The sequence below is a fragment of the Ambystoma mexicanum genome, chromosome 6q (genome assembly GCF_040938575.1).
Source record: "Ambystoma mexicanum isolate Mex_15411 chromosome 6q, UKY_AmexF1_1, whole genome shotgun sequence".
Lineage (NCBI taxonomy): Eukaryota > Metazoa > Chordata > Amphibia > Caudata > Ambystomatidae > Ambystoma > Ambystoma mexicanum.
In genome coordinates, this window is record NC_090937.1 from 1,413,301,790 (window position 1) to 1,413,325,719 (window position 23,930).

The 23,930-nt window shown below is 48.0% G+C and overlaps 1 protein-coding gene across 2 annotated transcripts; it reads left to right on the forward strand.

Annotated features, from left to right (window-relative positions):
- Window positions 1-2,964: 2,964 nt before the first annotated feature.
- Window positions 2,965-23,697, forward strand: TNIP2 (TNFAIP3 interacting protein 2). 2 transcript variants are annotated; one of them, XM_069632103.1, is made up of 6 exons: window positions 2,967-3,909; window positions 12,473-12,778; window positions 15,390-15,482; window positions 17,324-17,590; window positions 20,471-20,590; window positions 22,212-23,697. In XM_069632103.1, the coding sequence occupies exons 1-6, from the start codon at window positions 3,538-3,540 to the stop codon at window positions 22,494-22,496; spliced, it is 1,443 nt and encodes a 480-aa protein (XP_069488204.1). In that variant the 5' UTR covers window positions 2,967-3,537; the 3' UTR covers window positions 22,497-23,697. The 2 variants fall into 2 exon arrangements, with proteins under 2 accessions (XP_069488205.1, XP_069488204.1); XM_069632104.1 differs by lacking the exon at window positions 15,390-15,482 and having other exon boundaries at window positions 2,965-3,909.
- Window positions 23,698-23,930: the final 233 nt, after the last annotated feature.

Genomic DNA, 23,930 nt, shown 5'->3' on the forward strand with positions numbered 1-23,930 from the left:
TAGAGGAAGGAAGATTGAGAAAATTGTTGCAGTAGTCCAGCCAAGAGAGAACCTGGCCTCTGGAGACAGTGAGCTTCTGGGGGAAAGTGAGAAAGGAAAGAGTGCCTTTGAGGAGGTTCAGCTGGTAGTGGAACTTCTTGGCAATGTCCGAGATGTGAGGAGAGAAAGGGAGAGTGGAGTCAAAAATGACGCCAAGGTTTTTTGCCTCGCGTCAAGGATAAGGAAGAAGGCTGAAGACGTGCAGCCAGAGTGAGAGAGGGAAAGTAGGGGCAGGGGTCCCAATGAGAAGGATCTCTGTTTTACTAGCATTAAGGCAGAGATTGTTGGCGGGGCACTAATGGAGGGGCACTAACCTTGAATCGCGGATAGACAGTCAGGAATGAGAGAGAGAGGAGAGGAGTCTGAGGGGAGCCTGAAGGAAAGATGAGTCTCATTCGCATAACACTGAAAGTTAGAGGAGGAGGTAGAGATCAGGTGGGCCAAAGGGGCCAAGTAGAGGTTGAAAAACCAGGGTGAGACGATATAGCCCTGGGGAACACCACAGGTAGAGAGAGGTGGCAGAGAGAAAAGGACCAAGTTGGACCTGGGAGGGGACGGTCCAAGAGGAAGGAGGTCAGCCACTCCAGGGTCTGATCCATGATAAAATAGATGCCCCTTAAAAATTGTCACCCGGGATTGGACCAAATTGTCGGCCCAGCACCAGTCCCTGTGTTTGTTGCCCACCTGATACTGAGATATTACTGTAACATGCATGCATATTGTATATATTTTATATAATTTGTATTGCATCTACTTGCTGAGAGTTACTGTGCCATGGGTATATTGATGGCTGGAACAGTCCCATTGCTAGATGCTTTACAAACCTTTACAGGTTCATGGGTGGCACTGGGGAATAAGCCAGGAACAGAAAATGAGGACAAACAAGACATATGGAGATGTGCAATCCAGTGTTGGCGGCTGTCAGGATCATTGTGGAGCATGATAGCCCTATTAGAGTCTGGGGCTTGGACAACCCTGTGATCTATAAAAAATGAGTAGCAATGAGGTGACTTATCTTGAGTGGCAAAATGGTGCCAAGTTCCTTTTCACTTTGTACAGGGCATTATATATGTGATTGATTCCTGGGTGCGCGTCTCGGATTGTAGGCTGCTTGCGTGCACTCAAATCTTGATAAAGGAATTATTATGATTTTACATTTCTGCTTTTTAAATGTATTTCATGTGTGTGAAGCTAGCTTCGGGAAGCAACAGAGGGCTGTACACCATGAGGGTGTACGGGCACATGTTAGATAGTGACAAGCATATATTTACTACTGGCACCGCCTGTACAGTCGAAGAGAATAATTATCATTGCTGCTAGAGAGGCACATGTAGCTGTGCTGAAACGGGGGTGGAACAGAAGGGTGGGCTGGAGAGGGTGGTTGTCTGGAGGGCTATTGGGCTGGGTGGATTTGGGGTGTGTGAGGAAGGTTCTCCTTAAAGAAGAGGCTCTTCATTTTGTTCTGAATTGCACGAGGGTCGGAGAGAGTCTGGTGTAGATGGGCACGAGGCTACACAATCTGTGGGCGTAAAGCAAGAATGTTTGTTTCCTGGTTCTTTTTTTTGCATGTCAGCAGCTCTCATCTGGCCAAGTCCTGGCTTCTGGGTGATGTGCAGTTTACCAGCCATGGCGGCTGTGTCTGCCAGGCAGGAGGGAGCGTGCATGGTGACAGTATTGTATATGAAGAACCAGGCTTTGGGGGTGATGCATGCTTGGAGGGGTAGTCAGTGAAGTTAGTAGACTATGGGATTTATGCGATCATATTCACGAGGACCTTTGGTTGGATGAGGAAACAGCGCGTAGAGGGCATTTCCTGTCTGGTCCAAAGTGCTTGATTTTCTGCAGGAGAATTAGTTCTCACCATTCTCTGAGTTGTCTTTGCTGTGTGATTTGAAGAAGAGTTGGCTGTCTATGTGGGATCCCAGCATCTTGGCAAAAGGTGTCAGCTTCGGAGTGATGCCCTCAAGGTTCACGGCAGAAAGAGTGTTCTGGAAGTGGTGTGTTCAGCGCTGTCATTTACTGCTGGCCAGTGGCGTCGCCAGGAATCAAATTTAGGAGGGGCACAGAGGGGGCCAAAGACAAAAGTAGGGGGCACAGACAAAAGTAAGGGTGAACATGGTCACTGCTCGTCTTAGGTAGGGGGGCATATGAGGGGCACAGGGTTTCACAGGGGGGGGGCTGGCCACCCCAGGTTCCCCCCTAGCGACGCCACTACTGCTGGCCCAAGTTCTATTACTGTTTCCGAACTCGCAAGTTCTCCTATATCACTTATGAGCAGCCCAACCAGTTCTGCTTTCTTCCTTTATGTCTGGCACTATCAGTCCTGCATTTTCCAGGATGGCCCACTCAGCGAGTTAGTAGGACGAGCCTGCACTTTACAAGCTTAAATCGTCAACCTTTCATCATCCTTGATGCATCAATACCATTAAAATTGTTATTTCGGAACTCAGAATCCGGCATGAGAGGCTCTGTATTCAAAGAAGAAGGCAGGATTGAAGGAGCTGCTTGGATCTGTCATTGGGCGGCGACCTGAGAGCTCTTCTACATAGCCCTGTGTAGCTGTGTAATATTGAATGTGGACTGAAACACCGCTATGGTCAATAGTGATACAAACAAAAATAACCAAATATTGTATTATACGGGAAAATATAACACTGAGATTATTCGCACCAATTCATCATTTAATAGCTTCGTTTTACATGTATCCATGTATCTGTGCGGGACAGCTTGCTCTACGCCATTTCAGACGCACGCAGGGCGCCCGATGGGAAATCCGGTGGAACGAGGTTTGCAACCAGACGGAGGCGGTTGTTGTTTTTTTTTTTTAAAAAAACCATCGCTTTCCAATGATCGGTGTTGTAGCGCATTCCGACCACTAGGTGGTGCTGCAACCCTCAGGCCAAGTCGCCATTTCCTAAAAAAGTACTAAAAAAGTCCGTATGCGCCCGCTTTGGGGAAGCCCCGGGGGAAATTCCCCTGCCTAGCAACAGTGCCTTTGCATTTGCTCTCAAATAAGCCTTGCCGCGGCTGGCTATGGTCAGTCACTAACCGACTGTGAAAGGGTTCATGTGTGTCTACTGACAGTCTGTGTGCGGTATATTGCATACGTGGAGGGGCGTCCATTCAGGATTCAGAAGGGAAAAAACGGGAATAGACATCCAACGTGCAACGGAGCACCTCCAAGTAACCGAAGAGAAAGACGGTGTCACAGTGGAGACAGAGGAAAGAGACTGAGGAACGCATCCCTGGCACCTAACGTCAAACAGTAAACGCACAGGACCAGCTCCACACAGCAAGATAGCCCTCCAACCCAGAAAGAGGGCCACACCGCGCACAATCCCTGCCAGCTAGAACCCGCCAGGCAGAATTCCCCCACCGCCAGCCCCCGAGAAGAATCAGTGTACTCTCCCACCCTGCACCCCGGATCCCGCCCACCCAGCATCACAGCGGGCGCCTCCTCCGGGGATTGGAAACAAGAGCAGTGCCCTGCTGCCCGGCATGACCTCCGTGTGCCCCAGCGATAGCAGCAGCAGCAGCACGGACCCTCTGCTGGCCAGGTTCAAGCAGCTGGAGGAGACGGTGGAGCGGCTGCACGGCGAGAACCGGGCGCTGAAGGGCAAGATGCAAAGCTACAACACCCTGTGCACCTTCTACCACGAGGCCCGGCAGCAGCTGGGCAGCCTGCAGGCGCAGCTTGCCGTCAAGGACAAGGTCATCGAGGGCCTGAGGCGGGAGACCCCCGAGCAGCCCCTGGGGGGCGCCGCCGCGCACTCTCTGGTGGAGGGGCTGATGGAGCAGCTGAGCGCGGCCAGGGAGCGCCTGGTGGAGGCCGAGAGGAGCTCTGCGCACAAGATGGAAGCCCTCACCCAGGTAAACATGCAATGCGCCTACCACTGAATCTGCGCGCTATGGCTCTAGTGCATATATGTTACCAGGATTGGTGCTTAGGGGCCGATTCATGGAATTTTGTGCACGTTTAAAGTGACTTTGCACTGCAACACAAACCCTGATTCATGGAACTGTGCAAAGTCATTTTTGCAGATCAAAATGAATTTGCACTGCAAAAATATAGTTTGCACAGTTCCACGAATCAAGGCTTGTGTCGGCAGTGCAAAGTCACTTTTCAGCAGTGCAAAGTCACTTTTAATGTGCAAAAAATTCCATGAATCGGGCCCTACGTTTTGTACCGTTCACTGTTGTCCCTTGCGTGGTCTTTCTGCGCTCTGGCGGATCTGCAATGGAAGTTGGTTTGGGTGTGTTTGTGGGATTGAGAGGGAGAAGAGCAAGAGAGCCTGGTGCGTTTTGGTTGGTAGCTGTCATGTGGTGTTGAGGTATGGTTGTGTTTAGTTCAGAGTTTGAGGGTGAGCATGCAGAATGGTGAGTTTCGTTGCACGGTTAGTTAGGAGTACCACATTTCCCACCCCCAACAATCCACCTAATTACATTATATGAATGCCTTTCTCTTGCATAGCTAATATGTGCGGTCCGGTGAGCATTTTACACACACGAGTAAGTACCGTTTTCTTGCATTGAGCGCCAAGTGTCCTTATGCAATCGTGCCAGTGCCCTACAATGCCTTAAATACATATATGATAGGGTGGCATTGAGTCGCCACGGGTGGGAATTGTATGTGGACTGGGGTAGGCTTTTGTCAATATTGCTCTATTCCCACTATGGGGGTTTGGTAAAATGGAACATGCTGTCATATTTCAAAATTTGAATCGTATCCTCCCAACTCTGTCTGCAGTTGTTATAGCCTTACATCCAACCATGTATTCATCTGGATGAGCTGACACTTAAGGGTGCAAGAATTCTGTTTGATTTGGGGATATCAGACACTTACAGATTTTTTGGGGGTGAAAGCAAAGCTATTTGAGGCAGATTGGGGGGGTCTATTGACTCTGTCATTTCATACACATTCTATAATAAACACCCTTTGCATGTAAGGAAGTTGGGGAGCCTACTGGCTTACTTGAAACGGTTCCCTTGTGAGATATACCGAGATATTTATTTTAGATTTCGTCTGACTATCCTCTGTAATGGTGAAATGAGAGATATTCGCTCAGGGGTGTCTGCAGAGAGTAGGGTGTGTAGTTTTGGTGACACAAAGGGTCAGGTGGAATCAGGTTTTCTTTGAATGTACTGGGACTTTACAACTTTGCCACACTTCAGTAGATCTGTATCTGATATTGAGTGGAGCTTGTCTGAATATTTCTGGACTGGATTAATTGATGGTTCTTCCCATTTTATTGAACATCACAAGTTGTATGTAGGGTAATTCAAAATTGTTATACCCTGTACATTCCCTGGTTGACATCATTTTTTATTTGGAATTAATTGATTTCTTTTCAATTGTATTGGATTGTTTTATCATTCATTTAAATGTGAACCAATGTATTTAGAATTGTTTTTAGACTTTAATGATGGTCGTGTACATCTTTTATAATGCACAAGAGTTTAAGTAAACCAAAATACTAAAAAATGTATTGCTTTGAGTGCATATCTGAATAGAGGATTAGACTATTATCACCTACTGGTGATTTCACAACAATAGACTTATCGATATCATGTTCTAGTAATCCTATGTTGCACTTCGTCTATATTCATAGGATGTTATGAAGTCGTTTGCACTGGATCGATCAATTGGGTGTATTATGGAAGTTGGAATTTAGAACACCAGTCTCCTAGTGCTAGAATGTATTCTTTAACCAACCGCTATCATTGATCTCATCTTATCCCTCGGGTCTGCATCTTTTTGCTGGTCAGAATGTTTTGGACTATGACTCCCATGACCCCTGCCATTAACTATTCTGGTTAGGGTTGATGATGGTTGTAGTCCAAACATGGGGTGAGCCCAAGATTGCAGACCATCTTGTCACAAAAACCATGATGACCCTAGAGTGGCAGGTGCCTGCTGTCAGGGTTGGGGAGCAGCAAACGCACCCAGTGATATGGGGAAGGAGCACCCCAAAGCCCACGTGCGAGTCTGACACCCCACACAGCACCCTCACTAGACCTCTAGAAACTAAGTACAACCTTTACTACAAAAGAAACGGGCTGCGACCTCAAGAATATTTGGCTAAATAGGTTAAAAATTCCGATCCTCAAAAAGAGCTGAAAAGTTTGTTCTTTGAAGGAATATAGACGGCTAGTTAATGTGAAGAACTAACTATGCCTAACAGTGCTTTTTCAAGTTGTATGTATCATTTGAGGTATGAGTAGATCACACTTGGCGTTTTGGGGCGCGTTGGTTTGCCTTCATCGTTATGAATGAAAGAAAGAGAATACATCCCAGAATGGGGAGATAAAGCCGGACTGAATGGAGCTGCTCCTGCCTGGGGAGCGCTTCTTCTTATTCTTGCTGATAGATTTGTATGCATCAGCGGTGATTTTTGGATACCGAGGCTTGAGCCTCATTACTCCTCGGGTTGAGTATGTAGTCATGGCTTAGGATTATTCTTGGTCTGTGTGGTCTTGTCACAGTAGGGCTGGTTTCACGGGGTCTTCGCAGTGATGGGACGCGGGTAGCGGTCGAAGGTGTGTGCAGTGATGGCAGTGAGTCTTCTGATCAGAGGGTTCAGGTTCTGATCCAGTCCTTGGCAGAAGTTCTTAATCAGCTTCGCTAGTTGTTCGTCCACCATCTCGATGTCCAGGTCTCTGTGAAGGTCTGCTATCCTTGTGAAGATTGGAGCTCGAGGCGATATCCGCAGGGCCTTGTTCTGGACTATTTGAAGACTCTTCTGCTGTCGCTCATGGCAGGTCATCCATGCTGGGGAGGCATATGTCAGGGTTGGTCTGATGATCGCCTTGTAGACGTTGATCTTTGTCCAGAGGGGCATGGACTTGGTCTTCAGGAGTGGGTACAGCGCTGCCATCTTTCCTGTTGCCTTCTACTGAGTATTCTCGATGTGGCTTCGCCAGTTGAGTTTGCTGTCCAGGGTCACACCGAGGTAGGTTTTTCAGGAGCGCCACATTTGTTTTGTCCCTCACTGCTCTGGAGACTCACAGAGGGTTAATCACTGAAATAGAAAGCTTGTGCATGCTAATGCATGAGGCCCTACTCCAATGATCACCTCCTGGCCCCAGCATGGGTGCAGGGGGGTAATCGGCATGTGAATAGGGTGCTGATGCTCTGCATCAGCACCCTATTGTTATGAAATGCGCCCCACTGAGCAGGTGCATTTGAACTGGTGCAGCGGGGGGGGGGGGCGGTAATGGCACCTCAGGGGGTCGCCTGCACCTCGCTCCCCTCCCCCCACCCCTTCCAAGGCGGCTCTGCAGCCTCTCAGATGTTTAACTGAAACGCTCATGCACACGTGTACACGCCGCACGCTAGATCCCCCACCCACCTCCGATCCGGGATGTTTCCTGTCTGGCTGGCGCATTGTGCGTGGGAAACCCCACACTACGCCCCGCTCACTCACTGCTTTGTGTACCCGCAGACAGCCACGTTCGCCCAGTTACCCATAGTGCTTTGTAACCGGTTTCTTGCAATAGCATAAACTCTGCATCCGACCTGGTGTCCCTCCTGTGTGTCATCGCGCAGGGGGATGGCATTACCCAATCCCGTGGCTCTGCCCGTGCGTGGAATGCCACACACTGCGCAAGCCTGCAGGTGTCCTTGCGTGGGTTGGCACCCAGCGATGTCTGGCGCGCGTGGTAAATGCTCTCCACGTGGTGTGGCGAACACAAGGCATGGCATTCGCAAACACACCATGGCGTCATGTTCTCGGCTGAACACACGCCGCACCCCCAGTAGTTGCTCGCATTCTGCACATGGGGCGATGTTTGTAGACGTGATGTCATTATCTTGACACGTTGTAATCTAGGGTGGCGTTGTCACCCCAAAACACTGTATTTGACTTGCATAGAGGTGGATGCGGGGGGGGGGGGGGGTGGGCTAGCCCCTCTCCCTTAACATGTACAAATGAAACTGAGCCTGGGGAGCAGTCTACAGGGAAACGAGCCAGATGTCTTTTTTTGCCCCACAAAATGCCCAGTATTACATGCCGCAGACACGCCGTCCCAGTCCACGTGCCGCACGTGCTGACTCGGTGTGCAGGGTGCGGTGACATGGAACGGATAGGACGGCGTGTGTTTGCCATAACGGGAGTCTCCCAACGCATCTTTTGTGGTACGATGTGTGCACCCTACAGTCGTGACTATAGCACAGCCCTTAGGCGCAGAAGCAATGGGTGTTCTCCGTAGCCACCTGAACCCTCGATTCCCTCGGTGGGTGACGGCTCCATGAATGAGACGGGTGTACCCAAACGAATCACACTGCGTGGTGGGCGTGAAGGCCTGTGCCCAATGCGTGGGTAACTTCCATCGTATCACCAACTCATTGATATCAAGATGTCTAGTGCCAGCCAGGCTTGGCCATTGCTGGTGCAACATGCTTGGAGTACTTAGCCAGCTGTGTAGAGCATCTGTCCCCCCTGATCCCCCCTCTTTAGCCTCGTGCACAGGGATGCCTATTATTTTGGCCCGTGTAATTGTTAGGCAATCACAGCCCTTGGCTCAAGGAAGCTGCCATGCCCCTTGTCTCGTTCCTGATGCCAAGTCCCATGGCATGTGTGGGTTTCTTAGAGAGCAACGTTGGGTCTCTGTTGTGGGAGCCATGTCGACCTACTGCACCCCCTGCCGCTTGGCTCTCTTCTAAGAGATGGGTGCAAGTCCAGGGCAGTCGGATTGTATTCGCACAAACTTCTTCAACCTCTGAGAATTAGAGTCCCAGCCCCCGCCCCCGCCCTCGCCTTTGGATCAGAGGGTTCACAACTCGTTCTGTGGTCCGCGCGCTGTTTATTCGGGAAACGTTCCTTCTGTGTGGTTTGACATCTCCTCGGGGCTAAGGAGGTATATCTGTGGGGACAATAAATCGGCCCGCGCCTTGTAAACACAAAGCTGGGAAACCCCAGCGTTCTCTGTGTGCTACCAACGCGGGGACACCGTGTTCTCTGATACTCTTATGGCCGCGCCCTTTGGGTGTCGCAGGCGTGTTTGCACAGTACAGCCCGACCCCGAAGAGAAGAGCGTACACAGGAGGGACTGTGGGAAAGGGCCCTTCCTTATCAAGGGGGCATCATGGGAAAGGCCACACTCGGGCCCTGGGGGCAGACAGATGCCAGGGCAGCTAGCTGAAGATGGGCCCTTTCCTCGAAATATGGAGCCAGGGAAGTAATAATGCAGGCGGTCCAGGTCTCTGGGGAGCCAGCGGAGGCAGGGGAGGCGCCGGCAGCAGTGGGAGGCGGCGAACCCGAACATGACCCCCACCTTGGAGTCTGTCAGCGGACGGTGCGAGGGAAATAGAGACATACAAACAGACGTGTTTTGTTCAGTATCTCACTTACACGGAGCACAGTGTTTCTGCTCAAATGCCTATGGCGTGGCTGCAGTCGCCCCTTAAGATGGAGTGGGTGCTAGGCCACCATTGTGGGTGATCCACTGAGGCCCCATCCCAGGCTGCCCTTCCACCCTCCGTGGCCATCCACACATACTCATTTAGAAACAGAAATGATAGACCTGTGGGCAATAAAAGACACTATAACTTTCCTTGCTTGGTTTAATAATGGGGTGCAACCAGGCCGTTATTATTAATGGTAGGACGTCGAATTAATAGGGGGGGAAAGCCCCCTCCACCTAGTGGAATGCGCCTGCATTCTCCCGCCCCATCAAGATGGTGATCTGTGCTGTGAGTAAGAGGGAAACGAGGGAGATTCCAAGGCCACTGGGGGGTAGCTGGATCAGTGAGCTTGAAACTGAGGGCAAGAATGAATGCAGTCCCTGGATGAGCTGGACAAGGGGCGTGGAAAGCCCTGGTGTCACTATCTGACTGGTGGATGCCATGAGCGGCAAGCAGAGTTGGGCAGATCTTGGGTGTCGGACGAGGCGCATGAGCCAACTTGGAGTACATAATGCGCTGGCGTCATGAGCATGCATAGGCGGTTAGTCTAGGCCATAGGCCTTTCCTGGTGTGGCGGTAAATAAGGTTGGTAAGCCGGCTTCTGCTGTGATAGGCGAACGAGAGAGTTCCCAAGGGCGGAACCCTGTATATGGGGTGAGATGCCCCAAACCCCACCGCCGCACTAGTGAAAGCGCTTGTTATTCCCCATCAAGCCTTTGCTTCTCCAGCCGTTGCCTAAGTTGCTGCAGAAAGGACCGCAATGCAAGTGCAGCGGTTTATGGGAGTAGCACACATGCCCACATGCCTTCTGTGCCCGTTTGGAAAAGTGCAATATGCCTGCCCATCTGCTGCCAAGCCCTTCACCTCCACTGTTGCATGTTGCAACCGACTGTATAGAAAAGCGTGGCCCAGGCTGACGATACAGAAAGTGCATTATATCCTATGTTGCAACATTCGTCCAAATTAGGAAAAAAGGTCCTGCTTGGAGCTTGTTCTTGGATAGTTTGAAAATGTCATCAGACTGGAACCATGGCACCAACTCCATTCCTTCTTTCCCGCGCCTGTGGCTTTTCGAGGCCAGGTTAATATCTGGAGCCGAGGAGGGACAGTGGGACAGTGGACCACTGGGAACGCAGCCGCAGGGCAAATATTTCATCCTTTACCCTCCCATTTGGACAGGGACAGCAATTATTTGCAAGCTAGATCTTCATTTTTTTTATGGCACGCATTCTAGGGGATTTTTGAAAAGATATCTATGAAGGGGAACTCCAGCGCAAAAATAGGTTTCCACTTAAAGGAGAGCGCCTCCTTTCTTGAAAGCAAGGGTGGACTAAAAGCGGTGATGGGCCCAGTAATGGTAAATACAGAAGAGAAAGCAGCACCAGAAAGGGGATCCTCTCCAGCGGGCTGCCATGATACGGACTGCAGAACCAATGTGTATGGCCCACCTTGCGGAATGGGATGCCAACGCGGCGGCCAGGGGGACCTCACCTGCCCAGGTATTCATTTATCAATCTGTTACGAAGATGGAGACAGCGCTCTGCATGTATAGGTATGGGAGAAAGCTGACCCACATCCCTGCTGTGGAGACACTGGGCCTCCTCGCGCATTCCCTCATTACAGGCACTCGTGCTCAGTTGAATGCTATTGGCAGCAGTGCTGTTATTGAGTGTGACTGCCCACAATTTACCATAAAGACCAGTCCATGTAGGCCAGTGATTTCCTTGCAGAATATTCAGGGTAGGGAAATTCCCCGACTAATTACAAATGGAAAAATAAAACCGACGATTGGTTTCGGAAGGATATTGAGTTCACAGAGGTGGGTGGGTCAGGTTGGGGTGAACAGATGCCTTTGGGGAGTGTACCCCCATGTTTTGTAGGTGAATTGAGTTTAACATTTGGTAACATATTAGGGGTAAAAATCAGCTAAAGCACACATGCAACAGCATCACGCGCCATTAAACCCACATAGCGTTGACGACGCTTGGTAAAGCTCTTAGTAATTGCCCGGTGGGTAAAACATGCAGCAGCAGCAGCACAGTCCATTGTCTGCATTTTAAGCACTGCCATGTGCCAGTGGTGGCAATGATGAACCCGCCTGCAGAAGCAAATACCCCGAGCCCTGGCCTATGTATTTTTCATGAGCATTGGCAGGACCTCTGCAAAGCAAGGAAACCAGCGGCCCATCTTTCATGTAGTGACGTGTGAGCACGCGCTAGCAGCTGCTTATGGGTACGGCGCCCCATTTTACCGTGATCAATTGTGCTGCAATGCGGTTTTGCAACTAGTTAGATGTCTACCACTGGGCTAAACTGGTGGATACGATTTTCCAGTTCCACATTATTTTGCTCTTCTGCAAGTTGCACTTTGATCTCTGGCTGCAAGTTGCATTAACCCCCAATGGTAGCATTGCCATTCTTTCCAGAATGAACTACTTCCCGTTTCTTTTTTAAGCCGAGTCTAATCCGAGGTGTTTACAGCGAAGTGATAGTCATGTTTCGAGCTTCTAAATGTCAGCCATTGGGGCGGGGAGGGTGGGGGAAGCAGCATGCTGTCTTTTTCCTAAGGAAGAGGCCATGATGAGCCTTTGGACGAGCATCAAAGAGGTGACTGGCTGGGCGCTGGTGGATGCTACAACATGAGGCATGCCTTCAGCATGAGGATGGAAAGGCAGGGGGCTTCCAAGCATTCTGCCAGCATGCCTCTTCCCTCCGTCTCTTGACAATTGTTTGAGCGGGCACCGCTAGTGGGAACACAATTAAGGAAGTCTAGCCCCTGAGGAGTAGTGTTTGGTGTTTACCAAAAACCTGAATTGCACTGATTCAGGAACCAATTGTATACAAAAACTAATGGAAGACCACCTGCGCTGTTAACACCTTGGTAGTCTTCCCCACTGCAGTTCAATACACTAATTTTCTTAATAGTGTCTTCATTTGTGTTGTCTCCTTGTCTCTTTCCTTCTATTGCCTGCCTCTTTCGTTTTCTCCATGACACGTGCATAAAAAGCAGCGTCTTTGCATTCCTTTGCAGGAGCTCCAGAAGCTTCGCCAGCAGGTGGATGAGAAGGAGCGGCACCTGCAGGAAGTGGCTTGCTGGCCGCAGCACAAGAAGGAACTGGAAATCCTACAGCTGCAGCGGACCCTGGCCAACCAGGAGAAGGTGCAGGCCACCAGCGAAGTGCTGTGCCGCTCGCTCACCGAGGAGACCCACCACCTGCAGCGGAAGCTGACGGCCACCGCGGCGATGTGCCAGCAACTGGTGACCTGCCTGGAGGATAAAAAGAGGAGCGCCAGAGAGCCAATCGATGATCTTCTGCAGACCGAGCGATCAAATAAGGTACGCGGAATGATTTCTCAGAGCCTCATGGAAGCTAAAAGGACAGGGGCCGCACAGATTTCAGATTCCTGATGCCCTGCATGAGAGTTGTGTCATGATTTGATAAGTGCATTGCAACAGTCACCATCCTAGTGGTCTAAAATTGCTGCAGCATATCCATTGTGTGGCGAAGTGTGCGGCCTCCAGAGCTAGTCAGGTCTTGGTCAGCGATGGAATAGAAAAGGGCAGCAGAGGAGTGGAAAGTGGGCAGATGGCCAGAAAGGTTAAATGCACATGTATGAAAGGTATCCAGGGTTAGGCATAGGGTTTGTGATAGTTTGCATGCATACAGAGTCCGTGCAGAGTGCTCAAAGTGCAGCGCGGGCCAGAGAAGGGCAAATTCCGAATGGTCGCTCCTCCTACCGAGCGTATGCGCTGCAGAGCCCAACACAGCTTTACGCCTATACGAAACGTAATCCCATAGTTTGCGCACTCAATGCAAGTGCAGTGTGCTATCCGGTGTCCATCTTGTTGGCTGAGCTGCATGGTGGCAACTTTTTCCATAGATATAAAACTGAATGTCAGATTAGGACTGCCTGGTTCCCGGAAGCTGATGGCTTTACTGCTCCCTAGATGTTAATTCCCACAGACACGTATATTTTAATGTCCAATAAACACTGCCAGATGCACCTGGTCCATAAATGAGTATGTGCGTGGAGTTCAGAATCTCCTCTGGATTTGAGCCAGCTTCAAGAATTCATGCAATAAAAAGTATCCATGATTAGATTGTTTATACAGACATGTAGAAGATAACAGATAACTCATCAAGGTTATTTGCCTCTTGCCTTGTGGTGGCAGGTCATGAAACACGTGTGACGTATGTGCGCAGCATGTGTGGCATTTAAACTATTTTAACATGGCCTCCATCCCACTCGTCTGACTGGAGTAGCTTCTTTCTGGGACATTCCAGAGTAGGCCTGGCCTAGAAGCTGAAACACATTTCGCAAAATACCCTGCCCATGCTCTGTGACTGCTCGGCTCTTTGTAGTGGGCAGGCTAAGAGGAAGGCCTTAGCTGTGAAGGGTCTGGCCACGGATCTTGCATAGCGTGGAGCCAGGCGGCACGTCGCCCGCAAGTCTGCCAAGATGGCGCTATACGTTTTGCTGGGAAGTCTTCCAAGTAAAGAGGGGACCCCCGCAACCCAGCGGCTTTCCCCACTCACACAAGAAGCTGGAAGGTAGGGGAGGTTGGAGTGGTCTGCTTTCTGATAGTTTATGACGCAGTGAAGTATTAAAACTGGGTGCATGCAGCTTGAGGTACAATGCTCAAAAAACATACGCATGACTCAACAAAGAAGGATCGCGGCGTGAACTGGTATTTTTTGAATTGAGGAGCTTTTTTTAACCCTTCCTAAGGGTAGAAGAGATAACTATAGAGAGTGCCCTACTAGTCAATGGGTGTCATTAGCAAATCTAGGCGTCCTTGCTGTTAAAGGATAATGACGTTACACTGTGTCAGTGCCGCTCTCACACCGCATGGACCCGTTTATCCCATGTGTATCTCCCGCATATCATGAACAGTGTGCTGTGCACGAGTGGGTGTATTTATGTCACATCTACTCTACAGCCGGAGCAGCTAGGGTGCGGAGGGGCACATCTTGTCATCTCCAAGAGGTATTCATTGATCTCTATGTGCTCTATCTGGTCACCCAAACATGTCACATATACCTTGCTGGCGTGTGCCCTGGCAGAGCAGCTTCAGAGTAGTGAACTGTCACACGTGTCCGTTCCGGCTGGTGGTAAGAATACTACTACTGACCCTAGAAGCCAAGAAAAATGATACAACTCGCCCTCTCTTAACTGTAAGAATAATCTGAATGGCTAAACTTGGTAATGGCATGAAGCATTAACCAATCAGAGGGTCTGCTGTTATGATTGGGTGAAACTCATCCCCACCCACTTCTCCAAGAGTGATAGAAGGCTCTGTCTCTTGCTTGGCAAAATTGAAGCTTCGCCCTTCGCGATTTTGCTGTGGTTGGTGCGGCGATCCCATGCTGCCAAAAGTAGAGAGCAGGCTACGTTTTGTGGGAAATAAAATAGTGGAGAGGTTCACAGATCTAAATCCCTCAGACCTACTATCACCGGAAAACAACCCTGTGCCGGGATTTGATAGTTAAGCCGCAGCCACCAGAGTCCGTGGATAACTCGGACAGGCTACCCAGGGTCCACCAAAGAGTATTTCTCCCAATCCCAGGCTCTCCTACCACCACAGCCCACGTGACTTAGCACAGCGTCCTCTGCGTGACCACCGGTCCACAGCTCTTCCACCACCCGACGCGCTGGCGCTGAATATCAATCACTAAAAAGCTGATTTGCAGAAAGCCTATGGAGTCCCCCATGAGTAAACACTTACATCTGCCCTATTTTCCCTCAATCCCAACTTGCGCCTCCTCTCTCTGTGGCTTGTTGTTTGTGCCAATTGCATGTTGGTGGGCAGCCCTCTTTGACCTGTGGAGGAATGGTGTCCGTACTGATGGGCGCCCCCTAACAACTTTAAGAAAGTGAGGAATGTCATTGATGGTTATTGCAATTCAAGAAGACGCGTATTTATACATGCATATATATTTTTGCAGCTACAGTTTCCAGACGGTGAAACTGCTCATTTGCAGGGAAGCATCTGTAAACTTCAAGAAGAAAACCGGGCATTAAAACAGAAACTTATTCACGTGAGTGCCATGTCAATTCACCTTTTAACTTCTTATAATACCAGTTACTTCTACTTTGCGATTAAAAGCTGTATATAGGCACGGTTGTGACATCAGAGTGCACGTGATATATTATGTGCACACTCATCTCACGATCCTCTGTTCCTACACCCCTATGAGACCCCCATGCTGCATTTATGTAACCCTCTGACGTGACTATGCTCTTTTCACACACTCCTCTGTCACAATTCTCTGCTCATTGGCATCCGCTGCTCCCGACAAGCTCCGTTGCTTCTCTGTAGCTGTAGCTCCCTTCTACTGAAAACCTGACACTTCTAGTAGGGAGCATGGTGCAGCTAGCTGGGGAGTCGCTGTGATATCTGTAGTTGGCCACCCTCGAAACCAAGCGCATGTCGTATGTGCTCATACATGTCAACATTATCCATACCTTTTGGGAGCCACTAGTCCAGTTCGGCTTTAGTTTTAAATTCTGGGACTTGTAGTCCTGGATGCCCACATTATAAATCCTGGACTACAAATCCTTGAACATAAAGTTAAAAGCAGGACTGGACTACTTACTCCCGAATGGAATGGATAATGTTGGTATGTATGTCAGTGCTTAATCAAAGGCTCTTGTTTGTGAACTATCTTCATTATAACCATGGAAGGAGAGGGAGAAAAAGCAAAATTCTGTTTGTGCTACTGATTGGATCCGTTCGCTCGGAGGACTACGACATAGCGCGGCCTGGCCTGGGCACCCAACCTCGCCCTCTGTGATCGTACAGAACTCTTATGCTAGATTTACAGGCAGTTTATGCTATGTCTAATGCTAGCAGCAGGGTGGCACTCTGAGAATCCACTCTGAAACACCACCCTTCTCGCAACCAGCCATCATACCCTTGGGGATCTCACTGCAATAGCCAAGAGTCCTGTCAGAATGGAACTCCTGCGGGTGCCCTAGGATTCCTTAATCCATATGTGCATCCCCTGCCCTCTCGCGTCCTTACCTTTTGGCTTGTGTTTCTACTTGTACATCACTGATGCACAAGTCTTGTTCTGTTAGAGCAATGGTGGTGTGCCCTCAGTAGACCTCTCCCAGTCTTGTTCCAGTCACTGGATAGGTGCATTTATGTGCAGAACCTGCTTATAGTCCAACTAGGATAAAAGTGTGGCTCAGATAGCTGGAGGCTTCCGAGCCATTGGAATGCCTCCATGTAATGGCCACTTTGCCTTCTCTTGTTACCAGGGTAAAAGTCTCAGCTGGATGTTCAACCAGTCTTTCTCATTGCTTCCGCAGATTGACTTGGTCGTTAAAGTCTGCTGCTATCATCTGTGCATTAAAATGTTTCCCTGACTGTCGTTCGCTCACTTAATCACAGCTTTAATCTCTTAGCAACTTGGCTACGCAAATTGTGTATGTCTAGGCTGTGCTGCATCCATGGTGCAAAATGTGCACAAGTCATTGGCTATTGGCTAGTGATATTTGACACTTTGCGTGCAGGAAATTGTGTACTGCGTGTATGTATAGAAGTGAGGTGGAAAGTGGCTTTCAATGGTTGGCTAGTAGATTGGAACTTACATTTGTGCACCCTGCCTGCATGTATGATCGGGTGCCTTTTGATTGTGTCTCAATTCGAGAAGTTATTGTTTTTTTCCTGTTTGCCACAGTTCCTAATCCTCTATCTGTTGTCACCAGCTCGTACCTCTGTATTTCAATGTGTGCTATTTGGGCAGTTCATCCAGTATGTTAAGCACCTGTGGCGCCAGTGGGATGCAGGCCGGGTTTACTGGACAAATTATGGACGATGGACCATTGTGTCCAGCACCCCGTGGTAACGTTTGTCCTCCCTCTCTATTCGTAGGTGGAAGATCTGAATGCAAAGTGGCAGAAGTATGATGCCAGTCGCGAAGTGTACGTGAAAGCACTGCACCTGCAGCTAAAGGGGCTGAAGTCGCAGGCGGCCGCTCCCACGCAGGGGCATGCAGAGCTGTTGCAGAAAGAGATTCTCCGCTTGAACCAGCTTCTGGACGAAAAAATGAAGGAGCACCAACGGCTGAAACGAGACGTTGAGGAGGCGATGCAGGCGAGGGTACGAGACAGCGAACGCTTGCAGATCCTGGAGCAACAGGTTCGTGGCATATTGCTTCCCTGGAAGTCTTGTCGTGGTTTCCATGTCTAAACATAGTAATGTGCCTTTGCTGCATTTAGTGGCTGAAATCCCCATCTCTTCTATATTAAGAGCGGGTCCATGTATAAGGGACATCTGAGAATCATAAACTTCCCTTGATAAACCCAGCAAGGTGTACTATCTCACAGAGGATTTATCTCTATTGCTCGGTTAAAAACTGCTTCAATTCTTTTTGTGCCCATTTTTTTCCCTCATATTATTTTACCAGAGACTGCAGGGGGAGGGAGACCCCTTGCGGCCTCCTACTACCTCTCCCCATCCCTCAACCCCGCCTATATTGCCTGACCCCAACCCACTATCTACATTTTGGCAGTCAAATTTGAGAAAGAAAGGCGCATAATAAATTAGAGCAGGTTTTGGCCGCGCAATAGACCCAATGCCTTTAGCGATTGTATTGCAGTTGCCATTTATATAGTGCCTTTTACCATTATTATAGTCTCAATGCACTGGTGGTTGGGAACGCCCTCAGGGACCGAAGTCCAGAGTGTTGGAGATCACGGAGTAGGATTAGAAAGAGGGTGTGCATTTGGCCAAATAAGGCTTAGCATGGCTGGTCAGGCTCCGCTAGATAGCAACCCATGAGATCGGGCATGTGGATGGGTGCTGAGAGGAGTCGGGAGATGCCATGAGGGCTAGAGACTCGCTATGTGTCCATTGTGCCCGAATTTGTCATAGGTCTTCGCTGCATTCTGATGTGAGAGATTTTGAGGCGTAGTCTGGTATAAGTAGGTGGAACAATTATGTGACCAGCGATACCGAGTGGTCGTTGGTATGTTCTGATGTGTGTGGCCAGCCATGCCTGCGGCCATTGTCCACCAGAGTGGTGCGTTATACGTACCTAGCCGTTTGGGTGGACATTTGTTGTATGTGCACCTGACCAGGTAGTGGCTTCCTCTGTCGATTTAGAAACCTAATAATAAAAGTGTGCGATACCACAAACCTAAGCCTTCAAAATCTTGCCTCTTCCTTTTATGTGTTAATTCTGAATTGGAGATAGAATGATGTACATGCCTACACTAGCCACATGCCTGCATGGACCCACACTGGTGGAGCCACAGCTGCTTCATAATGACTATGCCTGTATAGCGCTCATCCCTCAAAAGGGCAATCCCAGAGTTTGATCTAAACCTCCACTACCCCACATCTCTATGTGGCTACCACTGGTGCGCAGCCTCCTTCGCTCTTTAGAAGGTGATTATGTATGGTTGGGTTTCACAAAAGCCATCAAACTACATGCATCTTAGTGTGCAGTCTCCCTGTTGGCGAGAATAACCACTTTTTGGCATCTCTTTGCATGTAATCGGATGTATTTTCCCATCAGCATCCTTACTTTTAACAGTTGTCGGGCAAATCACTATTTTTGTTAAGGTTTCACTTTGATATGGTCTCCTCACTTTGTGATTACAGGTCATTCTTCTAGTTTTCAATTTCTTGCAATTTGGATTTTTATCTCCATCTGTGTTGAAAGAGCTTAATTTAACATTGGTAAATTATTGAAACTGGACCTTTTACAATCTAACATATATTTGTTTTCTTCTGAATCTTGGGCCATGGTGCCTTTACTCAAAATATATTTCGTTCCCATCCAGATGTGCTTCCAGGGTCTGATTCTGTTATTTCCAAATCTATATACTAGTGTAGATGACTGGCCTGTTTTAGCTAGAGGAAAACACGATTTTCCATCTTCTGAGTCATGCCACCCGTTTACATGGCCAGTGATCAAATGATACACGTGTGATCTTATACAGGGTCATAGCTCTGACAATAATACATTTGAATGTTGCTTTTGTTCTTATTATCCTCTCCCATTGATCCCACAACACTTGCCTTGCCCTTCTTTGTTGCCAAATTTTGCTCACTGATGCTGTTGTTTTTGTGAGCATTCAAATCGTGATCTTCCCAGCTCCTTGTTTTGGCGCCCCACATGTTCTACACACCTGTAGTCAAATGATTTGGCGATCTTTTGTTCCGATTCAGAAAAAAGAGCTCACTCCGAGATATCAGCTCACCTCCTCTTCTTCTTTTTTTATGCTCTGATATTTTTTGCCTCTTCATCATCCGGTTAGTGTGCATTGATCCCAGAATGTCTGTTTGCTCAGCCTGCGCCACTAGGTAAACGGGAAGACCAAGCACCGATGTGTTGCTATAGACCACTTATAAGTTTAAAAAAGAAAAGCTTTTGTAATATTTAGATTTTTGAGATTCAACACATTCGAAAACTGAGGCTTTTTCTGAATAGATTAACATTTGATTGCTAGTTTGATTAAATATTGGGTGCAGTAATGTCTTTGTGCTTGATGTGATCTCTAACATGTCGAATGCCTATTGAGTTATTGGGCCTCATTACGGGGGTGGAGGTAGCCATGGCGCTATTAGCGCCATAGCTGCCTCCAAACTCGTTCCGACTCCAACCTGGTGAATGGAGCAATTACCGGTCCATTCCAAGGTTGGCGGGACCGGTAATTCCCCATTCACCAGGGCCCTTGCCCATTCCCATTTGAGCCCCCATAGAGCTTAATGGGAATGGGGAAGGCGCTAATAACGGTACCGCAAATTGCGGTACCGTTATTAGCTCCAGAGTCCCTTTGCGGGTCCCGTCCTTAACGCCTGGAAATACCAGGCGTTAAGGGAGGAACCGCAAAGGGAACTCATAGTAGGGTGGTAAGGGATTACTGGCACCGGTTCCCTTACCAGTGCTGGTAATCCCTTACCGCCTGCCTCGTAATGAGGCCAATTGTCTGTTTATTCGGGAAATTGGGCCTTTTTTCAACTTTTCTGCAAGCTACTAACACTTTCCACATGTATTTATTTTCTTTTCAGGTCCTTGTTTACAAGGATGATTTTACATCAGAAAGGGCAGACCGGGAGCGCGCACAAAGCAGAATACTAGAACTCTTAGATCAAATCTCACGACTACAGCATCACGTTGGTCGACCACAGGTAAAAATTGATTTGACATACTAAGGCCCTTCTTTGGGTTCACCGGTAGTTCGCAATCTTCCGTTTGGAGCAGGTCTTCCATTTTTAACCAAACACTTCCAGTTGCTCCGGAATTCCTGTTTTGATCACATTTCACCTGCACAATATGGTCTGCTGCTTTGGTCAAGTTTTCTAAGAAGAGACCAATCCACGTCTGGCTTTCAGTCGTGGGTGGGATATAGCTTGGTTTTTAGTTCTGCCTCTTCGGGAAATGTACCAGAATGGTGATGTTGGGGTGAGGGACCCAGAATTTGACCAACATTTCCTCGTAGAATGCCGGACACCTGAAATTCTAGCGAGGCACCTAGGAGGGTGCCCCCTGGCCTGGCATCATTCAAAGCAGGTTCATTCAATTCATAAGCATTTCAATGATAGTTAATGCCTCATCCTGTCAGCAGAACCCCTAAATTGATTGCTGATTGCGGATATCCCGAGTCCTGCGCTACCTGCCAAAATCTCTAGATACATTTCGGCTCGTATCTTTTATCCCTACACTCCACCGACTTGAGAGCAAAGAAGCGGCTGTTTATTATGTAAGGGGAAGAAACCTGCTTGCAACTACAGAACCAAATGATAACGAAGTATGTGTTTATTAAATCAAAAACCTTTTAACGTCCACTGTTGGATATTTCAATTTCTAATAATTGTAACCTGATAGTTTTGTCAAAACCTAGTAACTGTAACATATTAAATTAGGGCGTTAATCCTCAATTACTCAGAGCCGCAGTTCGATTAAAATAAATCAAAACTTCGTAAGCCCAAACATCAGATCGACACGCATTTTATGTTGGGGTAAGCTACTCCCCACAATGTGCTTTTTCAAGGTATCGACCAAGTCTAGCCAGTCATTTCTCATCTTGTTAATGCAATCATGTTCCTCAGTTATTTAATATTATCAATCCATTTTTTCTGGCTGTTTCTTCGCAAATGAGGCTTGCCACTTATTCAGGCACAGATAAGTATGGTCAATGGTGACAAAATTGCTTCCGCTGATTGGTTTGAAACTAAATGTCTCATCCTGCCATCAGACCTGCTTTTTTCAAACATGATGGCGAATATTTAATGACGGTCAACCGCTAAAATCAAGGCAGCCGGCTCGGATGTAGTACTGTAGGCCGCAAATAGGAGATTCATCTGTTGAATGGTTGTGAAGTGTGTAGCTGTGCCCAGAAAGACTAGAAGGTCCATTCACTGCAGGTCACCAAAAGTCAAATCATTTAACTGTCGGTTCGTGGTGACTGTCCAGGTATGGTCGCAATCCCATGGAATATGCAAAGCAAGCCATGTTTTACTTCAGCTAACTAGTTTAGTTCAATTTAACTAACCTCTTAGTAAAAATTAAAAAAATATATATTCCTCCTACTGTATTAAAACATTGCTTTATTTGAATAAACTAGTTCGTTAAGATAATGGTATGGCTTTTGAAAGTAGTTTGATACAATGTTGCCTATTGAAATAAGTGGAAACACAAAATTTCCAAAATTGTAGGTAACGCCTCACGACTTGTAATGCCCTACCAATCTTGTGAAGTTCTCCCTTGTCCAGTAAGAGGGAATAACATGCTTGTTTGTTCCCCTTTTAGGACTCCAGACACCGAGCCAATAATGCCAGATTTCAAATTGGCAACAACAATCATATGCGCATTGAAAGGGACAATGTTGATCCACTACTGGGCGCCAACCAGAACCCACTGGGATCCCGAAGCCAGGCCATTCCATCACAGCAAGCGGGAGCAGTGTCGGCCAGCGAGAGCTCTTCGTCGGAAAGATGCCGACAGGGGGACCTGCAGTGCCCTCACTGCTTGATACTCTTTGGTGACCAGCAGAGTGAAGACTTCCTCAAGCACATCTCGGATTGCTGTGAGTGAGTGACGTGATGTACCAACTGTTGGCAGGGGAAGTCTTATAAAACCACTATTACTTCAGGAGGGTCCTACCCGTGCTCTACTACGGCTTGACTAGACATTTGTGGTGGCTAGCACTGGCCGAACACGGTGAGGTAGAATGCAAGGAGTAGCTGACGGCCCATTGGTCTGTGAAAGAAACCTGGCTGCTATTGGATGTTCGCAGAGAAATGAAATAAATATTTGATGTCCTAGAGAGCATGAACGGGAAGGCTAGCAGGAGCGTGAAGCCGGCTGGAGGGACAGTTTGGCTTCCTCTCCAGTAACGCTTCCTCTGGATACAAGAGAAACAAGTTAGGCACAGAAGCAATATCAACAAATGGTTCAAAGGCACAATACAGTGTGACTTGTGATCTGGCTGGGTTGATATAACCTTCCTTCACCAGTTTTTCACAGAATGAGACGAAAACTGGTGGTAGATAAATGGGAGAAAAGAAAGCAGTGACAGCTCAAGGTGGATGGGGCGGGTCTACAGGCTTCAAAACAGAATAATAATGAGAAAGCAGAAGGAATGTGTGACTTTGGAGGAGATAAAGTCGTTTGGAAGACACTTGCCGATTTGTCAAGAGCAAGGAATGGTAAATGGACGCACTGGGTGGTATGGGGCTCTTTGCAAGTGCAAACCCATCTCTGAGACGATTGGCTGAGATCACGCCGCTTGTGGGCTTATCTCCGCAATGTTAGGTTGAATCACCGGGTAGGCCCACATTTTGCTTCAGCGTTGGATGGACAGCTCTGTGCAGCTCAACATGCAAGGCATTTGGTAGAGGCGCTCATTCACGAGACACACGATGAGTGGTAATGGCATTGATATGAAGTTTTTTGGGCAGAATCAACCAATTGTTTTGTTTCTAAGCTCAGAAATATATTTTTATGATGACAAAGCTCACAGTTTGCCCTGAACTTGCTGGAAACTACCCCAGGCCTGTGTTCTTGATGGCGGATGAGCATGAACTGACTTCTGCACTTTTATCATGTTGGCAATTTTGCACTGATCGCCTTTGCACTGTGGTCTGTATTTATGTATTTTTGGTAAATTAATTCTATTTTATAATGGTCTAATGTTCTACTTTTGAACCTTTGAGGCATCATTTGTATAAAGATATTTTTATATCTATTCAAAGGATAGAAATGCTTATTTTTATAATAAAACGGTGTACTTATATTTGTGTGCTCATCATTTCACAGCGATGTGCTTAAATTATGCTCCTGGATAAGGGTAATCAAAATCCTTTCTAATTATAAAATTATCATTGAATGTCTGCATTCCCGCCCCGCATGATGGACTACACGTCACTTAAGTGCTCCCTTAACTCACAAAAGTCACAAGCATCAGATGGTCAGTCAAGCGCTCTAAATTTACAGATGCACTAAGAAAATGCCTAACATCCTTTAGGA

What these genes read in the sequence shown, in the direction of transcription:
- TNIP2 (XM_069632103.1), top strand. Translation starts at nt 3,538, where the DNA reads ATGACCTCCGTGTGCCCCAGCGATAGCAGCAGCAGCAGCACGGACCCT. An exon ending in TAAAACAGAAACTTATTCAC is followed by an intron (nt 15,483 to 17,323) that starts GTGAGTGCCATG and finishes CTCTATTCGTAG; the next exon opens with GTGGAAGATCTGAATGCAAA. An exon ending in TGCAGATCCTGGAGCAACAG is followed by an intron (nt 17,591 to 20,470) that starts GTTCGTGGCATA and finishes TTTTCTTTTCAG; the next exon opens with GTCCTTGTTTACAAGGATGA.